This window comes from Periophthalmus magnuspinnatus, chromosome 16 (genome assembly GCF_009829125.3).
Source record: "Periophthalmus magnuspinnatus isolate fPerMag1 chromosome 16, fPerMag1.2.pri, whole genome shotgun sequence".
In the NCBI taxonomy this organism is placed as follows: domain Eukaryota; kingdom Metazoa; phylum Chordata; class Actinopteri; order Gobiiformes; family Gobiidae; genus Periophthalmus; species Periophthalmus magnuspinnatus.
The window spans coordinates 30,430,091-30,451,201 of record NC_047141.1 but is presented as its reverse complement, the minus strand read 5'-3'; the positions used below and the strand labels follow the sequence as shown (position 1 = coordinate 30,451,201).

At 39.7% G+C, this 21,111-nt stretch overlaps 1 protein-coding gene across 2 annotated transcripts in view; it reads right to left on the bottom strand.

The window, feature by feature from the left end:
* The window catches only part of fli1rs (Fli-1 proto-oncogene, ETS transcription factor-related sequence), a 29,402-nt gene extending 11,864 nt beyond the window's left edge, over positions 1–17,538 (bottom strand). For both annotated transcript variants that reach the window (XM_033981329.2, XM_033981330.2), the window contains exons 1-3: positions 17,352–17,538; positions 3,899–4,074; positions 751–1,274 (exon numbers count right to left, since the gene is read on the bottom strand). In XM_033981329.2, the coding sequence (XP_033837220.1) occupies positions 751–1,274; positions 3,899–4,074; positions 17,352–17,369 (718 nt within the window). In that variant the 5' untranslated portion in view covers positions 17,370–17,538. The remainder of the gene's footprint in view (positions 1–750; positions 1,275–3,898; positions 4,075–17,351) is intronic.
* Positions 17,539–21,111: the final 3,573 nt, after the last annotated feature.

Here is a 21,111-nt window from a genome sequence, read left to right as displayed (position 1 = left end):
GCCATAGTTTCCCCATGTCTGATTTAGAGCCTTAGCTTCTGTAGTAGCTGGAATTCTTGTTTTATTGGAGTCTCATTTTGAACAATATTTTTAGTCAAGATTGACTCCCCCGACACCACCCCTGACTTGTGATAGTAATAGTATTACTCAAGGTAGTAGTAGCAGTAGTAGTGGTAATAATATACAGTACCTCATTGTGGCTGAATATCAAATACATGTAGGCTTATTTCATTCCTGTTAAAAGTGGTATTCTGTTTTAAAACTCAGAGCTACTTCCTGTATTTCAACTTCAATTGAACTTTCTCTCATAAACTGTCACTTACCTCATGTAAAACTATGATAAATATTTACCACGGATACTACCCCACCAAACCAAGCTATAACTACAAAAGCACTTTAAACATTTTCCTAAATGGACGTCCATGTGGGACAAGGACCATGTGGGACAAGGACCATGGGGACGATTTCACAAATCATCATTTAGTCAAATACATTTAAAATTAAATCTGGAATGAAACTAAAAAAAAATTATAAAATAAAAATGTCAAAATAAATACTGCTGTATAACTATCATCATGTTAAAGCATATGCAGTGTCTCTTTATACCAAGGCATGGTTAGTTCATCCACTTTGCAAATACAGCTTTATTCTGAATTAAAACTTTATTTTCCTAGTAAAATAAAGCTAAAAAACACCCCTCTGCTCTGAACAGCCCATCATTCTTTCAGTATCTGATTACGTCATAGATACCTGCTGGTACGATGACCCTCTTCTCCTCAGTGCTGCCTCCTGGAGGAGAACTTGTGTTTGGGTTTGGGTTCGCTGTGCTCTGAGTGTTCTGGGGGCTGTAGGGCTGGTACTGCATGGATCTACCCCCGGGAGGAGAACCGGAGCTGGGGTATGTCATCGTGGATCTACCTCCAGGAGGAGAACCAGAGGAGGGATAAGTTATTGTGGATCTTCCCCCAGGAGGAGAGCCAGAGCTGGGGTACGTCATTGTCGATCTACCCCCAGGAGGAGAACCGGAGCTGGGGTAAGTTATCGTGGATCGACCTCCAGGAGGAGAACCAGAGCTGGGGTACGTTACTGTGGATCTGCCTCCAAGAGGAGAACCAGAGCTGGGATATGTAATCGTGGATCTACCCCCAGGAGGAGACCTGCTGGTGGGGGTGGCGTTGGAGCTCTGGGGGCTGTAGGGCTGGTAGGACATAGAGCCATCGCTGCTGATGTGTCTGGAACGTTTGGTCACACTGCAGTCCACCGGAGACTCACGGCTGCAAACACAAACATGTTCAGTCTATGGCTTTATACTAAGCAGTGCGATTAGATTTGCCATTTGTGTTTTAATAACAGGATTCTGTTCAAAGTTCATATTTTAAACACGTCCAGGAGAATTGACAAAAAGACTGAAATATGAACACTACAGGGTTAGATGTTTTTATGCACAATAAGACTGGAGATTTTGTTGCTTCTTGTGAAATTGTGGTACTTCAAAAATTGCAGCATATGTAATTTGAGGAGAGTGAGGAGGAGGGCTAAAGGGGAGACTAAAGGGGAGAGTGGGGGGGCATAAGGAACAATGTGATTGGTCTAACAGGTATCCGCAGTTCAAACTCCGCCCCTGCAGCCAGGTGTTTGTAATCAGAAACACCTGGCTGTAATCAGGGCAGCCCTGCGTGATGTCATGTAGTACTTGAAGTCACAGACACCACTGGAGGCAGCACAAACTTAGATTTTGACTGTTTGTGACCACAAAGTTGCAAATTTTGACTAGGAACAGAACACAATAAGCACCATATACACACAATTTAGTAGCAAAAAAAGTAGATTCAATGTTTAGTTCCATTTTAAAGCCAATTGCAAATATCGGCGAACTGGAAGTGTCAACCAGACTCCATTTTCAGAGCATCCAGAGAAGAGGAGTTTGGAGCGTCTGTAATTTCCCTGAACACCAAAAAGAAAAACAGGTGAGTGAGATGAGGATGGGTCGCTATGTATTTTTTTGCCGATACTGATATTCAATATCTGTCTTGCTGTTGTGGCCGATATCTGCTGATAACAATGCTTTTTAAAATGTACGTATCGCTTTTGTAAAAATACAAAAAAAATGTATTTATCTGTTTTCGTTAAAGTGGGACTGACACATGGGCGCACAGAGACTGGGGCAGTGCGGAAAAAATATTGCAAAATTTTCTATATCAAACCGATATTCCAACCATAAGTGAGTAAGTAAGTGACGTATGGTCCTGAGAAACCCCATGGTCCCACTGGGTTCCTCTAGCCGCACTGAGGCTCTGTTAACAATGTCAGAATTTCCCAAACTGTACAACTTTGACTCACCAGGAGGGGGAGGAGTTTGTCTCAGAACAATGCACTCACGCCTTTAACGTGCTTCCTCCACTTTGATGTAAAAATAGAAGCCCCTCTCCTCACAAATACCTTTATGTTTCTGTAGTGGCATTAAGCACCCCCTGGACTCTGAAACAAATATATGAAACCTATATTTTTGAATAAAACAAAACCATAGTTCACCCAGGCCTACTTTATAAATACAGGTAGAACTATTTTGGTAATATTCCCCAAATGATCGAATGAAAATTTAAAACAGTCTCATACATAATATCTTTGTATTAGTACTAGTATATTAGTATTACTACAAACCGCATAAGTGAACAGTGTAGTCACATTTTTGCAGAACTATCTTTGAATTAAAGTGTTCAAATAAAGACTCCTGCATATAATTTTTAAACATATTTACCACAGACTTTATAAAGAAGTGACCTAAGTGAGTATGACATCACCCACAGCGTTCAGCTCCAGTCAAATGAAACTCATCGAGACTAGAGCAGTTATAGTCAATTTGGAGATGAGTTACATATTTAGAAGTCCGTCCACGAGTATCATAGCAGCCAAAGAGCCAATCTGGAGCCAAGCTGTTGAAGGTAATGCCCCTTCCCGCACGCACCGCTGGTTTAGTATTGAGCGGGCATTTAGCAACGCTGTCAATCAAACCTGTCGCTAACGCTAGTGGAGCAACTTCAGGGAAAGAAGGCGTCTGATGTGTCTGATATTAATGTCCATATCTTGATTTACAGACACAACAACTAAATAAAAACACCAGGATCATGAAGAGCGGGTTAATAAGAATATTTAAGACCAAAATTAAGAGTTTGCAGGTTAGCTATGTCCATTTACATATACAGTTTATGATATTTATGCAGCTGTTTGGACCACACAAAATAGCCTCTGCTGGAGATTATAGAGACTCATCTGAACTACAAACCTTGGTGATAAAAGTAAGCAGGCTGTCTTTTACGTGCCGGTGTATCGTAAGTACACTTTATACAGAAATTGACTGACTTTGCGACAGGCCTGATGTTGAACTATGACCTCTTCTTATATTCATGTCTGTTGTGAAGCTGCACTGCTAGCAAAAGATTTCTTGAACTTGACTGACTCTTTTATTTAGTATTTATCTGAAGTAGGACTTTAGGTGAAACTTTCAAAACATTTGGGGCTGAAACCAAATAAATTGGCCATTCTTGAGGCCCCCTTCTGGCCAAAGCCCTAAGCTGCAGCCTATGTAGCCGCCTCCTATTGATACTTTGCAGCTGGTGTTTGCCTCTAAATGCTACTAAACCGTGCTTTCCTCGTGACCAACAAGTCAACACTGCTTATTCTCTGGAGGCTTTACAACGGCTATAGTCGCCATAGAACTTATTTGCTGTTAAAACGCACCTGTTATGAGAAGTCAATGTTTTAAAACGCTGAAGCCAGTGGACTTCTTTCTTTTATTAGGTCATTTTAGATTAATATTGTGATTTAAAATTATTTGTACACAACATTATTTTGTTCTGGCTCCCCTTCTCTCTCCCTTCTCTCTTACTCTCTCTCTAACCTGGTGCCGTTGACGTGTTCGGTCCTTTTAGTGGAGCTCACAGCGCCCCCTGTGGTCCACTCGGTCTCTGCAGGGGGGGGACTCTGGGTCAGCTCGGCCTTCATCTGCAGCAACGACGATGCACCAAACGCCGGGTCAAATAATGCCTGGTCCTGGCTCACCACGGACAGGGCTTCCTACAATCACAACAGGAGACGTTAGACAGGAGACAGAGAGAGACAGGAGCAGAGACAGGAGCAGAGACAGGAGGAGACATGAGCAGAGACAGGAGGAGACATGAGCAGAGACAGGAGGAGACATGAGCAGAGACAGGAGAAGACAGGAGCAGAGACAGAGGAGCAGAGACAGGAGCAGACAGGAACACAGGGGAACATTTATCACATTTATTTATTTTTTAACACACTCAAAGCCTTTCACAGAGCTTTATTCATTCCCTCCACACTCCACCAATAATTCACTCACACCACTTTCATATTAAGCACTGTGGGTGTCACTCGTAGAGCCACTCCTGCCCCACTGTAGCATCTGGTTTTCACAGAGGTCTTAAGTCTACCCATGTCATCAATGCTCAGCAATAGATAAAAACATACTCCATAAATACAAAATATCTGGTATGGTATAGCATTGATACTGAAAAAATTGCTGGATGGGATATTGCCTTCCAAATATCAGTTCAGTTCATCCTGGTTGGACATATAAACATCAGTGATATAATACGACTGGTCTAAACTGGTTTACGGGTCATATTCGCCACAGAGAGTCTCAGAATGTTTGAATTTGTATTTATTTCACAGAGCAGTTTTGTCGTTACTTGGTAGATAAATAACAGTTCCATGACAATTTGATCAGTTTTGTCTTAATTTATTTTAGTTTAGGAAATAAAAACTGTTTTCAGTCTCAACAGATACTTAAAGCCGCAGTATTGAAGTCAGTATCTGAATTGAAAAAGCGGTGCAGTCTTATTAAAACACAAGGTGACGACAGTTCATCAGTCCATGTTAAAGTGCATCATGAAACCCCACCCCGGCCCAGGCCCAGCCCTGCTCCGCCTCTGAGTCCTGACCACAGCAGCTCTGGCCCCATGATGTACTGTGCCCCGTGTGACCTGAATCACACTGTAAACACAATCAAATAGAAATATCTGTTTAGAAACAATAATTTAATATTTGCTAGTCTACTACACACAAACTAGCGTGTTAGCATGTACTGATGCTAGCAGTGTGTTTCCGTTGTTTAGCGTCGTTCTAAATCTGTGATTTGTTTAGACTTGGGTCCATTGTCCAAGCGGTTCCTACGTCAGCACAGCGCCTCCGCAGCTCTGCTCCGGAAAAGTCCCAACCTGCACAGGAACCTTCGGCCCAAAAGGAAGCTCGGAGAGGGGGGTCTGGGTGTGTGTGTGTGTGTGTGTGTGTGTGTGGGAGGGGGGGCGAGCAGGGCATTGTTTCAGGAGAGAGAAAGGGGGGTCAGGCATTTCCTCCAGGCTCCGTGTGCAGAGTCACACAAGTTTGGGCTGGTAAAGTGTCCGTATTACACTATTTTCTGATCTGTTCTAATGTTGTTTCCTCATCACAAACAGACCTGGAGTTGTGTTTTGTTTCATTCACACATGTTTAACACACAAACCCTGCAGATTTAGACTGAGTTCTTCTCTCAAACGGAAAACACTCCACCTTGTGATGTCATGTGGTAATACAGGAAGTGCTCCGCTGTGTTTTTAACCTCCACACACCTTCATTACAATGATTTGGATGATTTCAGCCCTGGAGTTGCCAATCTACTGAACAAAAGGTAAAAGGTATTTTTGCATTTTGAGCTTTGGAGATGTTACAGACTAATAATAAAGTGTTACTCAAACATGTGTGAATGAAACAAAACACAACACCAGGTCTGTTTTTGAAGAGGAAACAGTGTTAGAACATGGCTTAACGCTCAGATAAGAGTCAGTGTTGTGTAATGTAGGACCTTTAAAGTGCTACAGGTTTGAGCTAAAATGAGCCAAAACATTACGGCTGATGTGTAGATGTTCACACTATTCTCTAGTTAGGACAGTATTTAGGGGTCACGTGCCACGTTTATGGGTTTCTGAATGTCCAGTGACTGAAAAACTAGTGCACACAAAATTTCCCAATATGCACCTTAACAAGTACTGTCCAGAGATGGTCACTATACTGGTCAATGTGACACAAAGCATTGCGAGAGTCAGAAAAACAAGAGCAGAGAGAAGCAGACGATGATTTCCACATCTCAGACAGAAAGTTGAGCAATCCACTCAGTTTTTAGAGTTGAAAATCTAACTTTCGGAGAAAAATCATCATGATTTATTTTTAGACTAAATCGCTCAGCCCTAAAGTCAATATAACATCAAAATGTGTTACTGTGGCAAACCTAGGACAGCAACACCCAAGCTCCCAATGAAACTTTCTCTTCCCTCATTTTAATTGCAGTCCCCAGATGAGACTTTCTCAGTACCGACGCTGCATAAACTCATGAAAATCAGAACAGGTTTTAATTGTTCCGTGCTGGGAGCGACTGATGTTATGCCAGTGCCTCATCACACACATATATCTTGAGTAGGACCCAGGTATTGCAATTTGAATAAGATTTGCATTTTTGTTTATAGTCAAGATTGAACTCTCAGGTCAAGCATTAACATCTGAGACCAGACTAGAATCTGAACTTTAAAGTAATACAAGAATCCCATGCATTTCAGCTTTTACACAGACTAAGACCCCATGGAGACAAAGGGAGGGCATCTGACACACAGGGAGGGCATCTGACACATGGAGACATTTAAGAACATGTTTGCACAGGTCTAAACTACAGGATTACCCTTAAAAAGACATATTCTGCACCTTGCTGAGGGCATTCTATGATCCAATTAATTGTAACTGCGATTGCATCAGTGCGACAATAAAAGATGCACTATGTAACTTTTCTGATGGAGGGTCCACCATCTGCTCAGCCGATGGATATGTTATTGCTTTGACTGACATGTTCCACATTATAGCTCATCTGATAATCGTAAATAAAACACAAACGTAAAGACCTTTAATAACAGTGGCATTGACATAATGAACTTAAAATGTAAAAAAAAAACAAATAAATATGTTCTCATTTTCATCAGTAATATTCTGTTTAGAAGTGTAGATTTATTTGGTTGATAACATACAATATGAGGCCCAACGTCTTTGTCAAAGCCTGATCTGGTCTGACGTCTGAAGCTAAGCAGGGCTGAGCCTGGTCAGGACTTGGATGGGAGACCGCTGGGAATACCAGGTGACACAATGGGCCGCCAGTGGCAAAAACTGCTGTTGTATCTTTAGGCAAGACACTTTGGCCTCACTTCCATAATAATAATAATGTCCCAGGGCAGCTGTGGCTATAATAGTAACCTACCACCGAATGTGCAGAGAATGAAGTGTCCAAAAAAGTGCTATATACGTAAAATTCATTATTATTTATTTATTTATTTATTTATTTATTTATTTATTTATTTATTTATTTATTTATTTATTTATTTATTTGTATTTATTTTATTATTAATTTTCTCATGTATGATGCTGATGCCAATTACTTAGAATCCAGGGTAACCGATGGCCGATAAGCTCTGCCGATACTTTTGGTCCGATTTTGATTATTTTCCTCAAATTGTGTCATTTAAACAAACTACAAAGCCCTTTCTTTTCTTCTATTTTTTTGTTGTTGTTTTTTTTACCACAAACCTTTAACAGAGCTGTGTGTCTCCTTCAGTGCAGCTATCTCCTCATATTAAAGTCTTCATATAAAGCTTTGTGTGTATGTTCTATGCTGTGTTGTGATAGCTGATACTTTAAAAAGTCCAAATATCGGCCAAATATCTGTCTATCTCTAATTATTATCATTAGTAATGTTATTGTGTTTTTTGAGTTGCTTTTTTGGGGTCAGAAGGTTCTACCGTTTTCTTTTCAGAGCACACCTGCACGGCCTCAGAGCACGCCATGTTCCCCATTACAACACTGGAACATGAAGGGACTGTGAACACATCCATCCATCTATCGATCAATCAATCTATCCATCTTTCGATCTATCTATGCTAACCATCACCAGCAGCCTTCGTCTTAACCTTTTTCTTTTCTTTGACAGTGCAGGACTTAAACTCGTGTCTCTGTTTTTTCTTACACAAATAGACCCAAGTGTGGCCGACCGCAAAGCCGCATCACTTCCTGTTTCAGACACTTTCAGAGCCATCGCTGCACAAGAAGAAAAACTACTGAAAAACAACCGCCTCGAACTTTAACGGCTCCACTCGTCGCTATGGCAACAGGACAATAAAGAAACCGCAAGATTAATAGCAATTGAATCGAAATAAACGCTAAACTTTGGAATTGCCATCATTTTCTCCACAAGCAGCACAATCTCCTGTCCTGTTGTGCGTACGGACTGCTAACACTGTAGTTTAGATCTGTGCAAAACGTGTTCTGAAATCCAGGGGTGTAGGTGATTAATTGTTCGACCAAAATGCGTATTAATTGACAAATAAGTGTATCCTGACTGGTTGTATTTGTATATGGGACAGCAGCAGAAAGCAGAAGTGAGTAAATGAAGATTAGTAGCTGAAGATTTGGGAGTTGAATCTGTCTTTTTACATTTTAGATACACGCTTTCCTAGTAACGCATGTATAAATAGTTACTTTGAGTGGACTTTACAGACTGAGTGCAGCTGGGGTCAGATACACAAGGATAAGTAATAGTTCTATAAGGTTTTGCCCCGCCCCGTTTCGTTTTAGATACTGAAATGTGATTGTTGCGTTTGGCAGGTCAGATTTCAGTCTTTCAGTTCTTCTGGATGTGTTTAAAATGTGAACTTTGAACAGAATCCTATTATTAAAACATAAATCTAACAGCAAAGTTGGTCCAAAGTATCACAGTTGGATATTTTCCCCAAATTCTTCAGCTCTAAATTTAATCAAAACATAAAAGACAAGAATCAGAAGCAAGGCATTTGAAACAATCTTATAACTAAGCTAAAGCGTTTGACTGATTCAATAATACAACCATCAAAAGAGCTCAGACGTTATCGCCTCGCTCGGAATGTCCCGCAGTAAAGCATTTCACTGATCTTCATTAGTTACAGGTCAGATCTGTGGAGAGGTGACCAGCTCAATATAAGAATCCATGTTTTTCAAGGTATTTTTGAGCACACCTGTAATTGAATAAATGCAGGTTCTATAGCACATGTGTCAAACTCAAGGCCCCTGGACCAAATCTGGCCCTCCACATCATTTTATGTGGCCCTTGATAGTGTAAATTAAAAGGTATGATGGTCTTAAAATGTAATTTTATCAGGAGATACACAGTTACACAGCCATATTTTTGACATCTATGCAAATTAGTATGCAATATTTGTAAACTGAATGAGTAATAAACACAGAAACAGTTAATTAACAAGTTTAAAAAGTAGTTACATTTATTTTACATCTGGCCCTTTGACGGCAGCCATTTTACTGATGTGGCTCTTGGTGATAATGTGTTTGACACCCCTGTTCTATACGTTTAAAGTCATACTGTGGAACATTCCAAGCAAAGCAATATCATCACCATGGAGACAAGCAGGTGGTGGACCATCCTTGCGAAAAGTTATTGTTTACTATATGTTGGATGGGGTAATATTTTTGGGGGGCCATAATACACATTTCTCCAGTACTTTATGAAGATGTGAGTCACAGTGAATCTCCCTGAGTGATTGACAGGTGGATTAGCCAATCAGGGACACACATGGTTCATCTGTATCAAAACAAATATGGCTGCTTACGAAGGAAAAAGAAAGAAGAACAATATCACAGGACTAAAAAACATGGAGGATTTCTGTAGAATCAATGAGTGACCAGTGAGCTCCTTCGTTTCTCATGCATAACTGAAATGAACAAATCTGATTAGACGATCATGTTTAGTTCTGGCTCGGGACCGTAGACTGTATATATAAATGGACATAGCTAACCTGTTAGCCACCACGTTTCAAACATGGGCGTGCTTCTGGCTCTATCGACTTCTTCGTCATTTTGGTTTTAAAATGTTCATATTAACCCGCTCTGCATGGCCCTGGTGTTTTTATTTCACTATGTCACTAACTCAACATATGAACATTAATAACAGATAAATCAAGCGCCTTTAGCATTAGCAACAGGTTTGATTGACAGTGTTGCTAAGTGCTAACCTGCTAAACCAGTGGGGCGTTACCTTCAACAGCCTCGCTCCTGATTGGCTCTCTGGTTGCTATGATACTCATGATAACGCTGTGGGTGACGCCACACTCACTTAGTCCACTTCTTTTTTACCGTCTGTGCACAGAGATCAGTCTGGATTTTGGTTTAATAATGTCTTTGTGTTTTAGAGTCTATATCGTCCAAGAAATGATTACGATTATCAACGACGAATACTTCAGAGTCACGATTAGTTGATTAATCGCTGCAGTCCTAGAGCGCCGTACAGTTGTCCCTCACTGTATCACGGTCTCACTGTTTCACGGATTTTTCCAGTGCATTTCTACACCTTTTTTTTACAGTGCATTGTGTTCTGCGTCCTGATTGGCTAAGGAACTGTAGGCCTGTCTGAGAAATGTGTATAAAGTGTGTGGTGAGGGGTTTTACAGCTGCAAAACATATAGAATAATTCAAAAAATAAAGTTGATACTTCACGGATTTCGCCTGTTGCGGGTTATTTTTAGAACGTAAAACCGTAACCGCGATAAACGAGGGACCACTGTATTTATCTTGTGTACTTTTGTGGCACTAGAGGAGAACTGTCTGTAGTATAAGATAAGGTTTGAGCTGGTGACTTGAATAACCCTCTATGACTCATATATGACCATGCTACCCGGGACGATCCTGCTTTAGGGTTATTGTGTCCGCTCAACAATGACATCCCTCCATTTGTTTCCGGAGGTAAATTTCCAATTCATTTTTCCCATAGACAAAAATATCCCATATCCCAGTTATATCCCAATTTTTCCATAAACGTTTCAAAACTTGCATGGGGCGAATCCGCGGTGTGTCACATGACCTCCATCGTGCTTATTAAGTCTTAATATTTGAATTTTCCAAAAAGTCCATGGGAAAAATGAATGGATGAATGGAGTTGGAAGTGGGCGGGGTTGTTGCGCTCCATAGAGACAAACCTAAATATGCAGACGATGAAAACACAAAGGAGGTTTTCTCGATCAGGAGGGAGACTGAAATAGAAAATAGATACAATTTTGGACGATACAGTTCCTGGCATAAATGTGTTGGTTTGATAATCTCTATAGTAACGAGTAGGCCTGTCACGATAACATACAGAGGTAACTGTAGATCATAATAACGCAATAAATAAACAGCACAAAACACTTAAATCATTAGTTTGCATCTGTAATGAGTCGTACAAGTTACGAATCCAAACTTTTACGGCTTAAATCTGATCATATATCCAAAAAAATAACTAAAAATATCCCAGTAGTGCAAAGAAAAAGTACACATAAGGAATACTGACTCCAAAAAATACTGTTCCATGTGTCACGTATTGGACGATAAGTTGAAATGTAATTATCATAACAGGCCAAGTTGAAAGGAAGTATTTAGATTAAAGCGGTTCCATCATTATGTAGATTGTTTTATTCATTATAAAACCCCAAACTGATCTAGAGCAGCTTAACATTAGAAACTGGTCCAGTGACTTCCTGTTCAAAACTGCACAACTGATTCATAGTTTCAAGAAGCACATTTGTATTTACATATTTTTACTGTTGAAACGGGACATTTTTGTGTGTGACGTGCAGCTAAATGTTTGTAAAAAGAGGGTGTTTTAAGGGGTATTAACTGTAACACATAACATATTTAGATCAGCATGTTTCCTTTTATTGTTTTGAAAATGATATATTCGTCCAAAACAACGTATTAACATGTTTTATAAGTTTCAGTTTGTTCGTTTTCGATGCTTTGAGTGCCCCCTCCCTTTGCTCCCCACGTTAAGTCACCCCCCCCCCCCCCCCCTTCAGAGCGCTATCACCTTTAGCCTGTTTAGCTTTAGTCTTGTTAGTCCAGGCGTTTGTAGTGAATGGAAACAGTGAGTAACTTGCGGTTGAATCAGTCTGACTACAGTTCATGACATTTTTATTTGTTTATTTGCACAAAGTGGATTCATACGGAGCCAGTGCAGACCTGAGTATACATTTACACGCCCTTTTTAGCTTTCTACCATGTTATAATGTTGTTACCTCATCAAAAACGTCTTAAGAGGTTTTAGATGTTGCATGTTTTAGGAATCTAGTGATCTCTCCCGGGCCTATTCAAACCCTCCTCACGGTTAGCTGTAAGATTCTGTACGAGGCTCCGCCCACAAGCCTACATCACTCATGCTCCCACGCGACAATTCCCCATAAATATAAAGAAAAAATGTAAATGGTCCAAAATTGTACACAGCAACTTGACAAGCCTGATGTGATGTGCAGTAGTTTCATTAGCGGGATGTGGCTGATTGTTTTATGATAGTGCTCTGAAGGGGGAGTGACTTAACACAGAGAGCAAAGGGAGGGAAGACTAGGACCATCAAAACCTAGTGACTGATAAACTTTATATGTTGTTTTGGGCGAATTTAGCATTTTCAAAAAAATAAGAGGAGGTAGAAGAAAAAAAACAACTCTCTTTAAAAGAAGTAAGAAGTAAAATAGAATTGAAAATATCCCTTCTTAAATCAACAGTCTAGTTCAGGGGTGGGCACATTTTTTGACACACAGGCCACAATGGGATCTAAAATTTGACAGAGGGGCCAGGATATATATATATATAAACCAGGACTAAACCATGCAAGAACTCAAATCTGTACCAGTTGAATTCTCTGCTTTGTAAACTTATTGTGTCTCAAACTGAAGTTGTTTCAAAGTGAGACAGTGGAGTTGGTTTTCACGCTGACATCACATTCAAAAGCAGAAGTTTCATTCAGCTGATTCTGCAACTCTGATCCTCACTGTCTAAAAACTGCGGATAAGTCCTGGGGTAGACCTGGTTTAGTTCTGGTTTAGTCCTTATTTAGTCTTGATTTAGACCTGTCTAGACCTGATTTAGTCCTGATTGAGCCCTAGTCTATAGTCCTGGTTTAATCATGATTTAGTCCTGGTTTAGACCTGGTATAGTCCTGTTTCAGTCCTTGTTTGGGTCTGGTTTAGTCCTCATGTAGTCCTGGTTTAGACCTGGTATAGTCCTGTTTCAGTCCTTGTTTGGGTCTGGTTTAGTCCTCATGTAGTACTGGTTTAGACCTGGTATAGTCCTGTTTCAGTCCTTGTTTGGGTCTGGTTTAGTCCTCATGTAGTACTGGTTTAGACCTGGTATAGTCCTGTTTCAGTCCTTGTTTGGGTCTGGTTTAGTCCTCATGTAGTCCTGGTTTAGACCTGGTATAGTCCTGTTTCAGTCCTTGTTTGGGTCTGGTTTAGTCCTCATGTAGTACTGGTTTAGACCTGGTTTAGTCTTTGCTTCATCTTTTTGCTGTGGTCTACATGCAGGTGTCATTACAGCCTTAGACCAGGTCCAGACTTAGATCTGGTGTGGTACTGGTTTAGTCCTGGTCTAGTCCTGTCTTAAAACATGTAAAATTATGTTTAAACAAAAACCTAAAGCCTTAAAGCCATTTAAATTGATTGAAAATGAAAAAGTAGATTTTTCCATGAGAGTGGCTGGTTTTACTGTGTGCCTCACATTCACACGGCCTGGGCCACTCCGCTCTTTACTTTTGCTTTGCACTAGTGTAGAAAATGATGTTTTTCTGTTCTGTGATTACACTGGAGCTGTGGAGGGTTCAATCAGTCACTTTTATGAGTCACTATACTACTACTACTACTACTACTACTACTACTACTACTACTACTACTACTGAAGTTATTTATCACAGCTCATGTTTTTACTGATATTTTACATTTACAAAATTTGGTATAATCCTGCTTTAGGTAGTGGTGGAAGGTAACCCTCAAGTACTTAAGTAAACATTTTAGGTATGTGTACTTTACTTAAATACATTTTAAAGTGAATACTTTTTACTTTTACCATTTGAGAGTAGTATTTGTACTTTCTGCTCCACTACATTTTTGAACTGGACTGAAAAGTAAAAGTATTTTTATTATTGTGTGAGACCTGCTGAAAACACTGACGGATTATTTTTAACATGTTCATAATTTGAACAAATAAAAATAAAGCTTTTGTAATAGAATCATCACATTTGAAGCTTTACAAGACTCAAAATTTGTGCAAAATAGTTCTTACTCATCAAGTACATTTTTAAAGGAGTACATTAATACTTTTGCTTAAGTAGATTTTTTCATGTGATACTTTTTACTTCAGTATATATATATATATATATATATATATATATATATATATATATATATATATATATATATATATATATATATATATATATATATATACACACACACACATATGTATATGTATGTATATATATATATATATACACATATGTATATGTATGTATATATATATACATACATATACAGCTGAAAGTCATGTATATATATATATATATATATATATATATATATATATATATATATATATATATATATATATATATATATATATATATATATATATATATATATATATATATATATATATATATATAAACATGACTTTCATTTTCTCAGTTGTATTGCACAGGGATGGTCCAATGTGGATTCTTTATTTTATTTTATTTGAGCCAATACCGATATCAATTATTAAAATACTAATTACTAAATTACTAATGACCTATACAATTTGTAAAAATAATAACAAAATGTATTTATCTAATATATAATCGAATATATCATATCATATGTCATATTTTCATATTTTGCGCACAGAGAGGAGGGCAGTGCAAAAAAAATATCAGTGCCAAGTATCGGCTACATTTTCAATACCAGACTGATACTGAGAGCTGAGCAAATCCTCCTGTACCAGCGATACAGACGATAATCGATATACCATCCCCAGTATCGCACAGACTGGGATAAGAATAAATGGAAACATGAACAGCCCTGAAAGACAGAACATCCAAACACATGGTCAGGTTTATGTGTAAATGTCACTTCGTACAACTCATGTGTCCTCAGGGACAAAGTGGGACATTCTGTAAATACAAGGGACAGAGGTCAACATCTGCAGGACAATAGAGAGACAGGTGGGCCCAGGTGGAACTACTCACTTACATTTACTTGAATAACCTTTGAAAGAGTACTTTTCTAGCAGCATACTTATACTCCTACTTGAGTAATATTTGTATTGAAGTACCAGTACTTGAGTAAAAGTTATGGTTCTCTTTGCTCTGTCAGTGAGTATGTATATATATATATATATATATATATATATATATATATATATATATATATATATATATATATATATATATATATATATATATATATATATATATATATATATATATATATATATATATATATATGAAATTATCTGAACATTTGTGTTTCTGGCTCCTTCAGATTTGATTTAGTTTGCCTCAGTGGCACATTTTGTGACTTATTCAATATTTTGCTCTTCAAAGTACTCTTACTTGAGTAGTACTTTTCCCAAATATTTTTTACTTTATTTCTTGTAAGACTAATTTGTAAGTTTTAATATTATTATAAGTAACTGTACTCTTACTTGAGTACCTTTTTGGCTACTCTAGCAACTCTGCTGATAGTCCTAGATAGTGGTGGAATGTAATAAAGTAATAAAGTAACAAAGTAAGAGTATTACAGTACTGTACTTAGGAACAAATGTTAGGTATCTGTATTTCACTTGGGGTAGGTTTAACAGTGGGTACTTTTTTACTTTACTTCAGTACATTTGAGAGCAGTATCTGTACTTTCTACTCCACTACATTTTTGGACAGGACGGAAAAGTAAAAATATTCTCATTGTTGTCTGAGACTGAAAAGACTGAGGGTTTGTTTTTAACACGTTCATAATTTGAACAAACACAGCTGGGGGAAAAAAGATTGAATCAGTTGTTTCTGCTGAACAAAATTCAGCTCAAATCTTTATCAGAATCACTACATTTAAAGCCTAACAAGACATTAAAAGCTGCACAAAATACTATAACTTTTTACTCTTTAAGTACATTTTTAAACGGGTACTTTAATACAGTATTTTCATGTGATACTTTAACTTTTTTTTTTGCTTTGGTACCTGTGCTTTTACTTCAGTAACAAAACCTCTTCCACTCCTGATCCCAGGTTACACAGGCCTACTGGAATACACTGTCCCTCGCGCCCTCTGCCCTGGACCCCTCGCGCTTCTGTGATCGTCTCGTGCGCTGCTTTTGTGGCTGCGGAAACGCGCCATGGTCTCAAACCGGAAGTCTGTTGCGCTTCGATAAACGACACCTGACGAGCTGCAACTTTTTACGCTCAAAAATAACCACGGACCACAGAGACAGAGCAGTCTGTGCTACTGCAGCCCCAAAAACATCCACGAACATCTCCAAAGAAACTAAACAAATGTCCACACCAGAGAAATGTGAGCTTTAAGTCTAGTTCCGCAAAAAAAAAAAAAAAAAAACAAAAAAAAACAAGGGCCTGGCGCGTTGCATGTGAAATATTTTGCAAGAAGGATCGAAACAGCAAAAACAGCCACTAGTTCCGTTAGGTAATATGTTTGTCATTATTATTATCATGCAAAGAAAAGTCAGATTTAAAAGTGCGTGATAACAGAGCGAGACAGAAGCGCAGAGGCCTTCGTGCGTAAACGCCTGGTCCTCACAAAACAACTAAAGGAAAATAGATTTGAACAAGCACTTTAAACCAAGAACAACCGCCATTTTGATTTGAAAACTACAACTGAAATAAATCACCTCGTTTATTTTAATATTAGGCCGTGCTGTTTTTACATTTAACGCAGTCTGGATTTGGCCTCGATTTTTTTTTTTTTTTTTTTTTTGTGCTTTATAGATAACATTAAACAACTGACAGTGCTTTTTCCTGAGCACGTTCACGTTTTCTTCACAAACCGAGCGTCGTTTACCTGCAGGGGTCACGCTGTCAGGCCGGGGCTCGTGGCGCGCTCCAGGGTGCGTTCACGGACAGGTGCCTTCACGAGCATCCTTAAAACCGGCTCATTTTACAATCCAGAATATGAAGAATAAAACAGCGCTGAGAGACGCTGTGTTTGCTCAGGCCGTGGGGAGTTCAAGGCCCCGCGGAGTCAAACGAGAGAGATTTGGTTGAAAATGGAAAGGCCGCCGCTGCAGTGCGTCCTGAACGCGCCTTAAAGAAGTAAAAAAGCGAGTGTAAAGATGAAGCGGTTAGTTGTGTTATTATAGAGCCACATACACCACGAACGGGAAGGAAGGGGAAATTTTGTACAAGAAGGAAAGAGTGGGGAGCGCGCACAGCCCACGCACGCGCGCACACACACACATACACAGATGAGGCTCACGCACACGCACGGCCTTACCTTTATGGTGCAGTCCATCGTGGCGAGCTGTGCGCATTTAGTCGCTTTTGGAGAAGACTTGGTGAACTTTTACGCAGCGTTTTGGTTTGGGTTGGAGAGGCCCGGGCTGTGACGCGGAGGGAGCCGCTGTGGTGCAGAGTATTGCACTTTGTGGCACAGAGCGCGCAGTCCGCACCGGATACTCTCTCTCTCTCTCTCCGGGTGTGACACACTCGGCCCGGCCTCACAGGCAAACTGAGGACTCTTACTAGAAAGTGACTCCAGATCTGCTCTCATGTTTTGTTTTATGATTTAAAGGAGTAAATCATAAAACAAAACAGTGTGAAATATAATACTAATTAAAAACATTATTATTTTATGTCGTGTAACTGTAGCCTGTTTGATTTGAGCAGATTGAAACATGAAAATGAGAGTAAAGCTCAAACAGCCGAGCCTATTTTTGTTGCCCAGTGTAAATACTGTGCTATAACAGATTATTTTAGTTCATTTTTAGATCGAGGCTACTTAAAATATGTTGACATGGGCTTTTAAAAATAAAATCTGATCATAAAATAAGAAATGTTTTGGGTTTGGGCTGGTTTAGTTGTTTGTCATAGAGTTTTTTTTAGGGTTTTATAGGTTAAGAAACAGTGTGACGTCATTGTGGTTCAAGTTCATCATTGTTTCCAGGTCTAATCCCAACAACACAACATGCAAATATATCAGTATATTTATCTAAAATATGAACATTGTTTTCTTTTCTTCTCTAAGTGCCACATTATTTAGGTCGTGTATAACAAACTTAAAGAGAGTGTTCTTGGGCCTGTCTGTAACAGGTGTAGTTCCCTCACAAACCTTGGGTGGGCGCTGTCTGTAAATGTCATGTCGCCTGTGTGTAAGTCTATAGCCTGATTCAGTCATCTGCCAGTCATAAATAATAATACAGTCTGCACACTTCTCCTTCCTCGGGTGTATCATATTGTTTTTTAATAACTTTTAAAAATAAATATAAAGTACTCTACTCATTTTTCCCAATAATTATGTAAATAGATCGATTGTATATTGGTAAAATGATGACTGAATCCCCAAGTGTCATGCTCCTGGTGCAGTCTCAGTAGTTTTTTCTGTCTTAAACTTGAGAGAAACAGAAAATCCACACTGAACCTTATCATTGTGACTAGAACCATAAACCAGGTCAACACATCTGTAATCTGACAGTTACACAGAGAACTCCACCTGAGGATTCTGACCTGGGTCCAGCTCAGTGTTAAAGGTCCTACGTTACACAAAACTGACTCTCGTGAGCTTTAAGTCATGTTCTAATGTTGTTTCCTCATCACAAACAGACCTGGAGTTGTGTTTTTTTGTTTCATTCACACATGTTTAACACACACCCTGCAGATTTAGGCTGAGTTCTTCTCTCAAACAGAAAACGCTCTGTTCCATTTTGTGATGTCATGGGATTTATCAAGGATTTGTTGATATTCTCATTCTAAAGTCAAAACAATTAGACAGAATTTGAATTTTGCACCAGTTTTAGGCCGTTTACTTGAACACCAAAAGCGTTTTATCTAATTTCTCAACAAAATGTAGCAACACATTTGAGCCTTTCCATTTGTACACATAGAAGGCCTTATTTTCAGAGGTGTTTCAGTTACAGGGGCGTCCACAGGGGGGACAGCGGGGTTTTAGGAGCCCAGAATTGGACCCTCTTCCTATTTATTTATATTAGACAGGGCCCATATGAGGCCTTTTGCCCCAGGCCCCTAAAATTCAGTCGGGCCTGCACAGTTACTTTTACTCTGTATTTACTTGAGTCACTTTTGAAAGAAATTATACTTTTTAGAATACTTTTTTGCCAGCATACTTTTACTCCTACTTGAGTAATATTTATTTTGAGGTAGTAGTACTGTTACTTGTGTTCCTCTTCCCTCTGTGAGTGAGTCTAAAGTGACATGAGTTTTATGTCGACAACATGAAATGATTTGAACATTTGTGTTTCTTGCAGCTCCTTCAGATACGATTTAGTTTGGCTCATTTTTGTGTTTGAAAATTATATTCACTTCAAATTATAAATCAGATGTTACGTCTCACAGTTACTCTTTCAGTTATTCTTAATTTAGTAGTACTTTTCCCAAATACTTTTTTACTCTTGATTAATTTCTTGGACTTCTACTTGAATAATGCGATTTTGAAGTTGACCTGGTTTAGTCCTGGTTCAGACCTGAGTTAATCCTTGTTTAGTCCTTGTTTAGAGCTGCTTTAGTCCTGGTTTAGTCCTAGTTTAGTCCTGGTTCTGACCTGGTTTATTCTTGGTTTAGTCCTGGTTTAGACTTGGTTCAGACCTGGTTTAGTCCTGGATTAGTCCTGGTTTAGTCCTGGTTTAGACCTGGTTCAGACCTGGATTAGTCCTGGTTCAGTCCTGGTTTCGACCTGGTTCAGACCTGGATCAGTCCTGGTTCAGTCCTGGTTTGGTCTTGGTTTAGTCCTGGTTCAGACCTGGTTTAGTCCTGGTTTAGTCCCAGTTTAGTCCTGGTTCTGAACTGGTTTAGTCCTGGTTTAGTTCCGGTTCAGACCTGGTTTAGTCTTGGTTTAGACCTGGTTCAGACCTGGATTAGTCCTGGTTCAGACCTGGTTCAGACCTGTTTTTTATTTGTATATGAAAATATCAATACTTTGAAAGGCATTTGTTTTTAAGCTACACAACACGCGTGCAGGGACATCTCGCCTTCACCCTGTTTAAATCTTGTTTAGTCCAGATGTTTGTCCTGGTCTGACCCTGTACAGCTCTGACAGGTTTACACTGGTTTAGTCCACTCTTTGCTCATCTCAGTTCATTATGGCTGCAGTGAGCGCAAAGTGAGCGGCGCAGGGCGGGGACCGCAGACTTAATGACCGAACTTGAGCCGCCGTATCTTAAACACGCACGCGCTAAAACAATGGCTCTGCAGTAAAAACACGAGCCGAGACTCACTGCGCACAATCACTGCACGACTGGCCGCTCCAGATAAGCGCGAGTCTTGTCTAAACAAACAGCGCATCTGGGAACTGCGGAGTCGTGATTGGCGCACAGCTGGAGTAGAGTTTCAGACCGCGGTGATTTACGAGCGAGGAGGAGACGGGCGGAGGACAAGGGCGGAGGAGAGGAGGAGGAGGAGGAGGAGGAGGTGAGAGGCAGGGGAGGAGCAGGAGAGGACCAGGCGGTACAGGAGAGGGGCAGGGGAGAGGGACGGAGGAGAGGAGCGGGAGAGAAGGGAGGCGGAGCGGGGACTGGGGAGGTTTTACGCACGACTTTAAAGAGATATGGAACCAGGCATTTGGGCACTGCGTCTGTCTGTGCGTAAAAGTAGAGAGGCGGAGAAACGGAGGAGAGGGGCAGGAGAGAGGGGCAGGAAAGGCGGAGGAAAGGGGCAGGAGAGAGGTTAGAAGGACAGGGACAGGGGAGAGGCGGAGAAGCGGGGACTGGGGAGGTTTTACACACGACTTTAAACAGAGATGAATCAGGCATTTGGGCACTGCGTCTGTCTGTGCGTAAAAGTAGACCTACCTCAGTTTAATATAAGAAGTGTTTTATTTTTAATGTGTATTTCAAAATAAGTTCTTCCGTCCCCTCTGGTCTTGTCCTTTTTCTTTTTCTTTCAGGCGCACAGCTTTTCACATTTATGCGTGCCGTGCGTAAACTTGCTTTTCAAGATGAATGTTTCATTAGATTCAGTGTGTTGTATTTAACTTCACTGACTATGGTAATAATATTTGTTTGTTAGCAAAGCATTACATCATT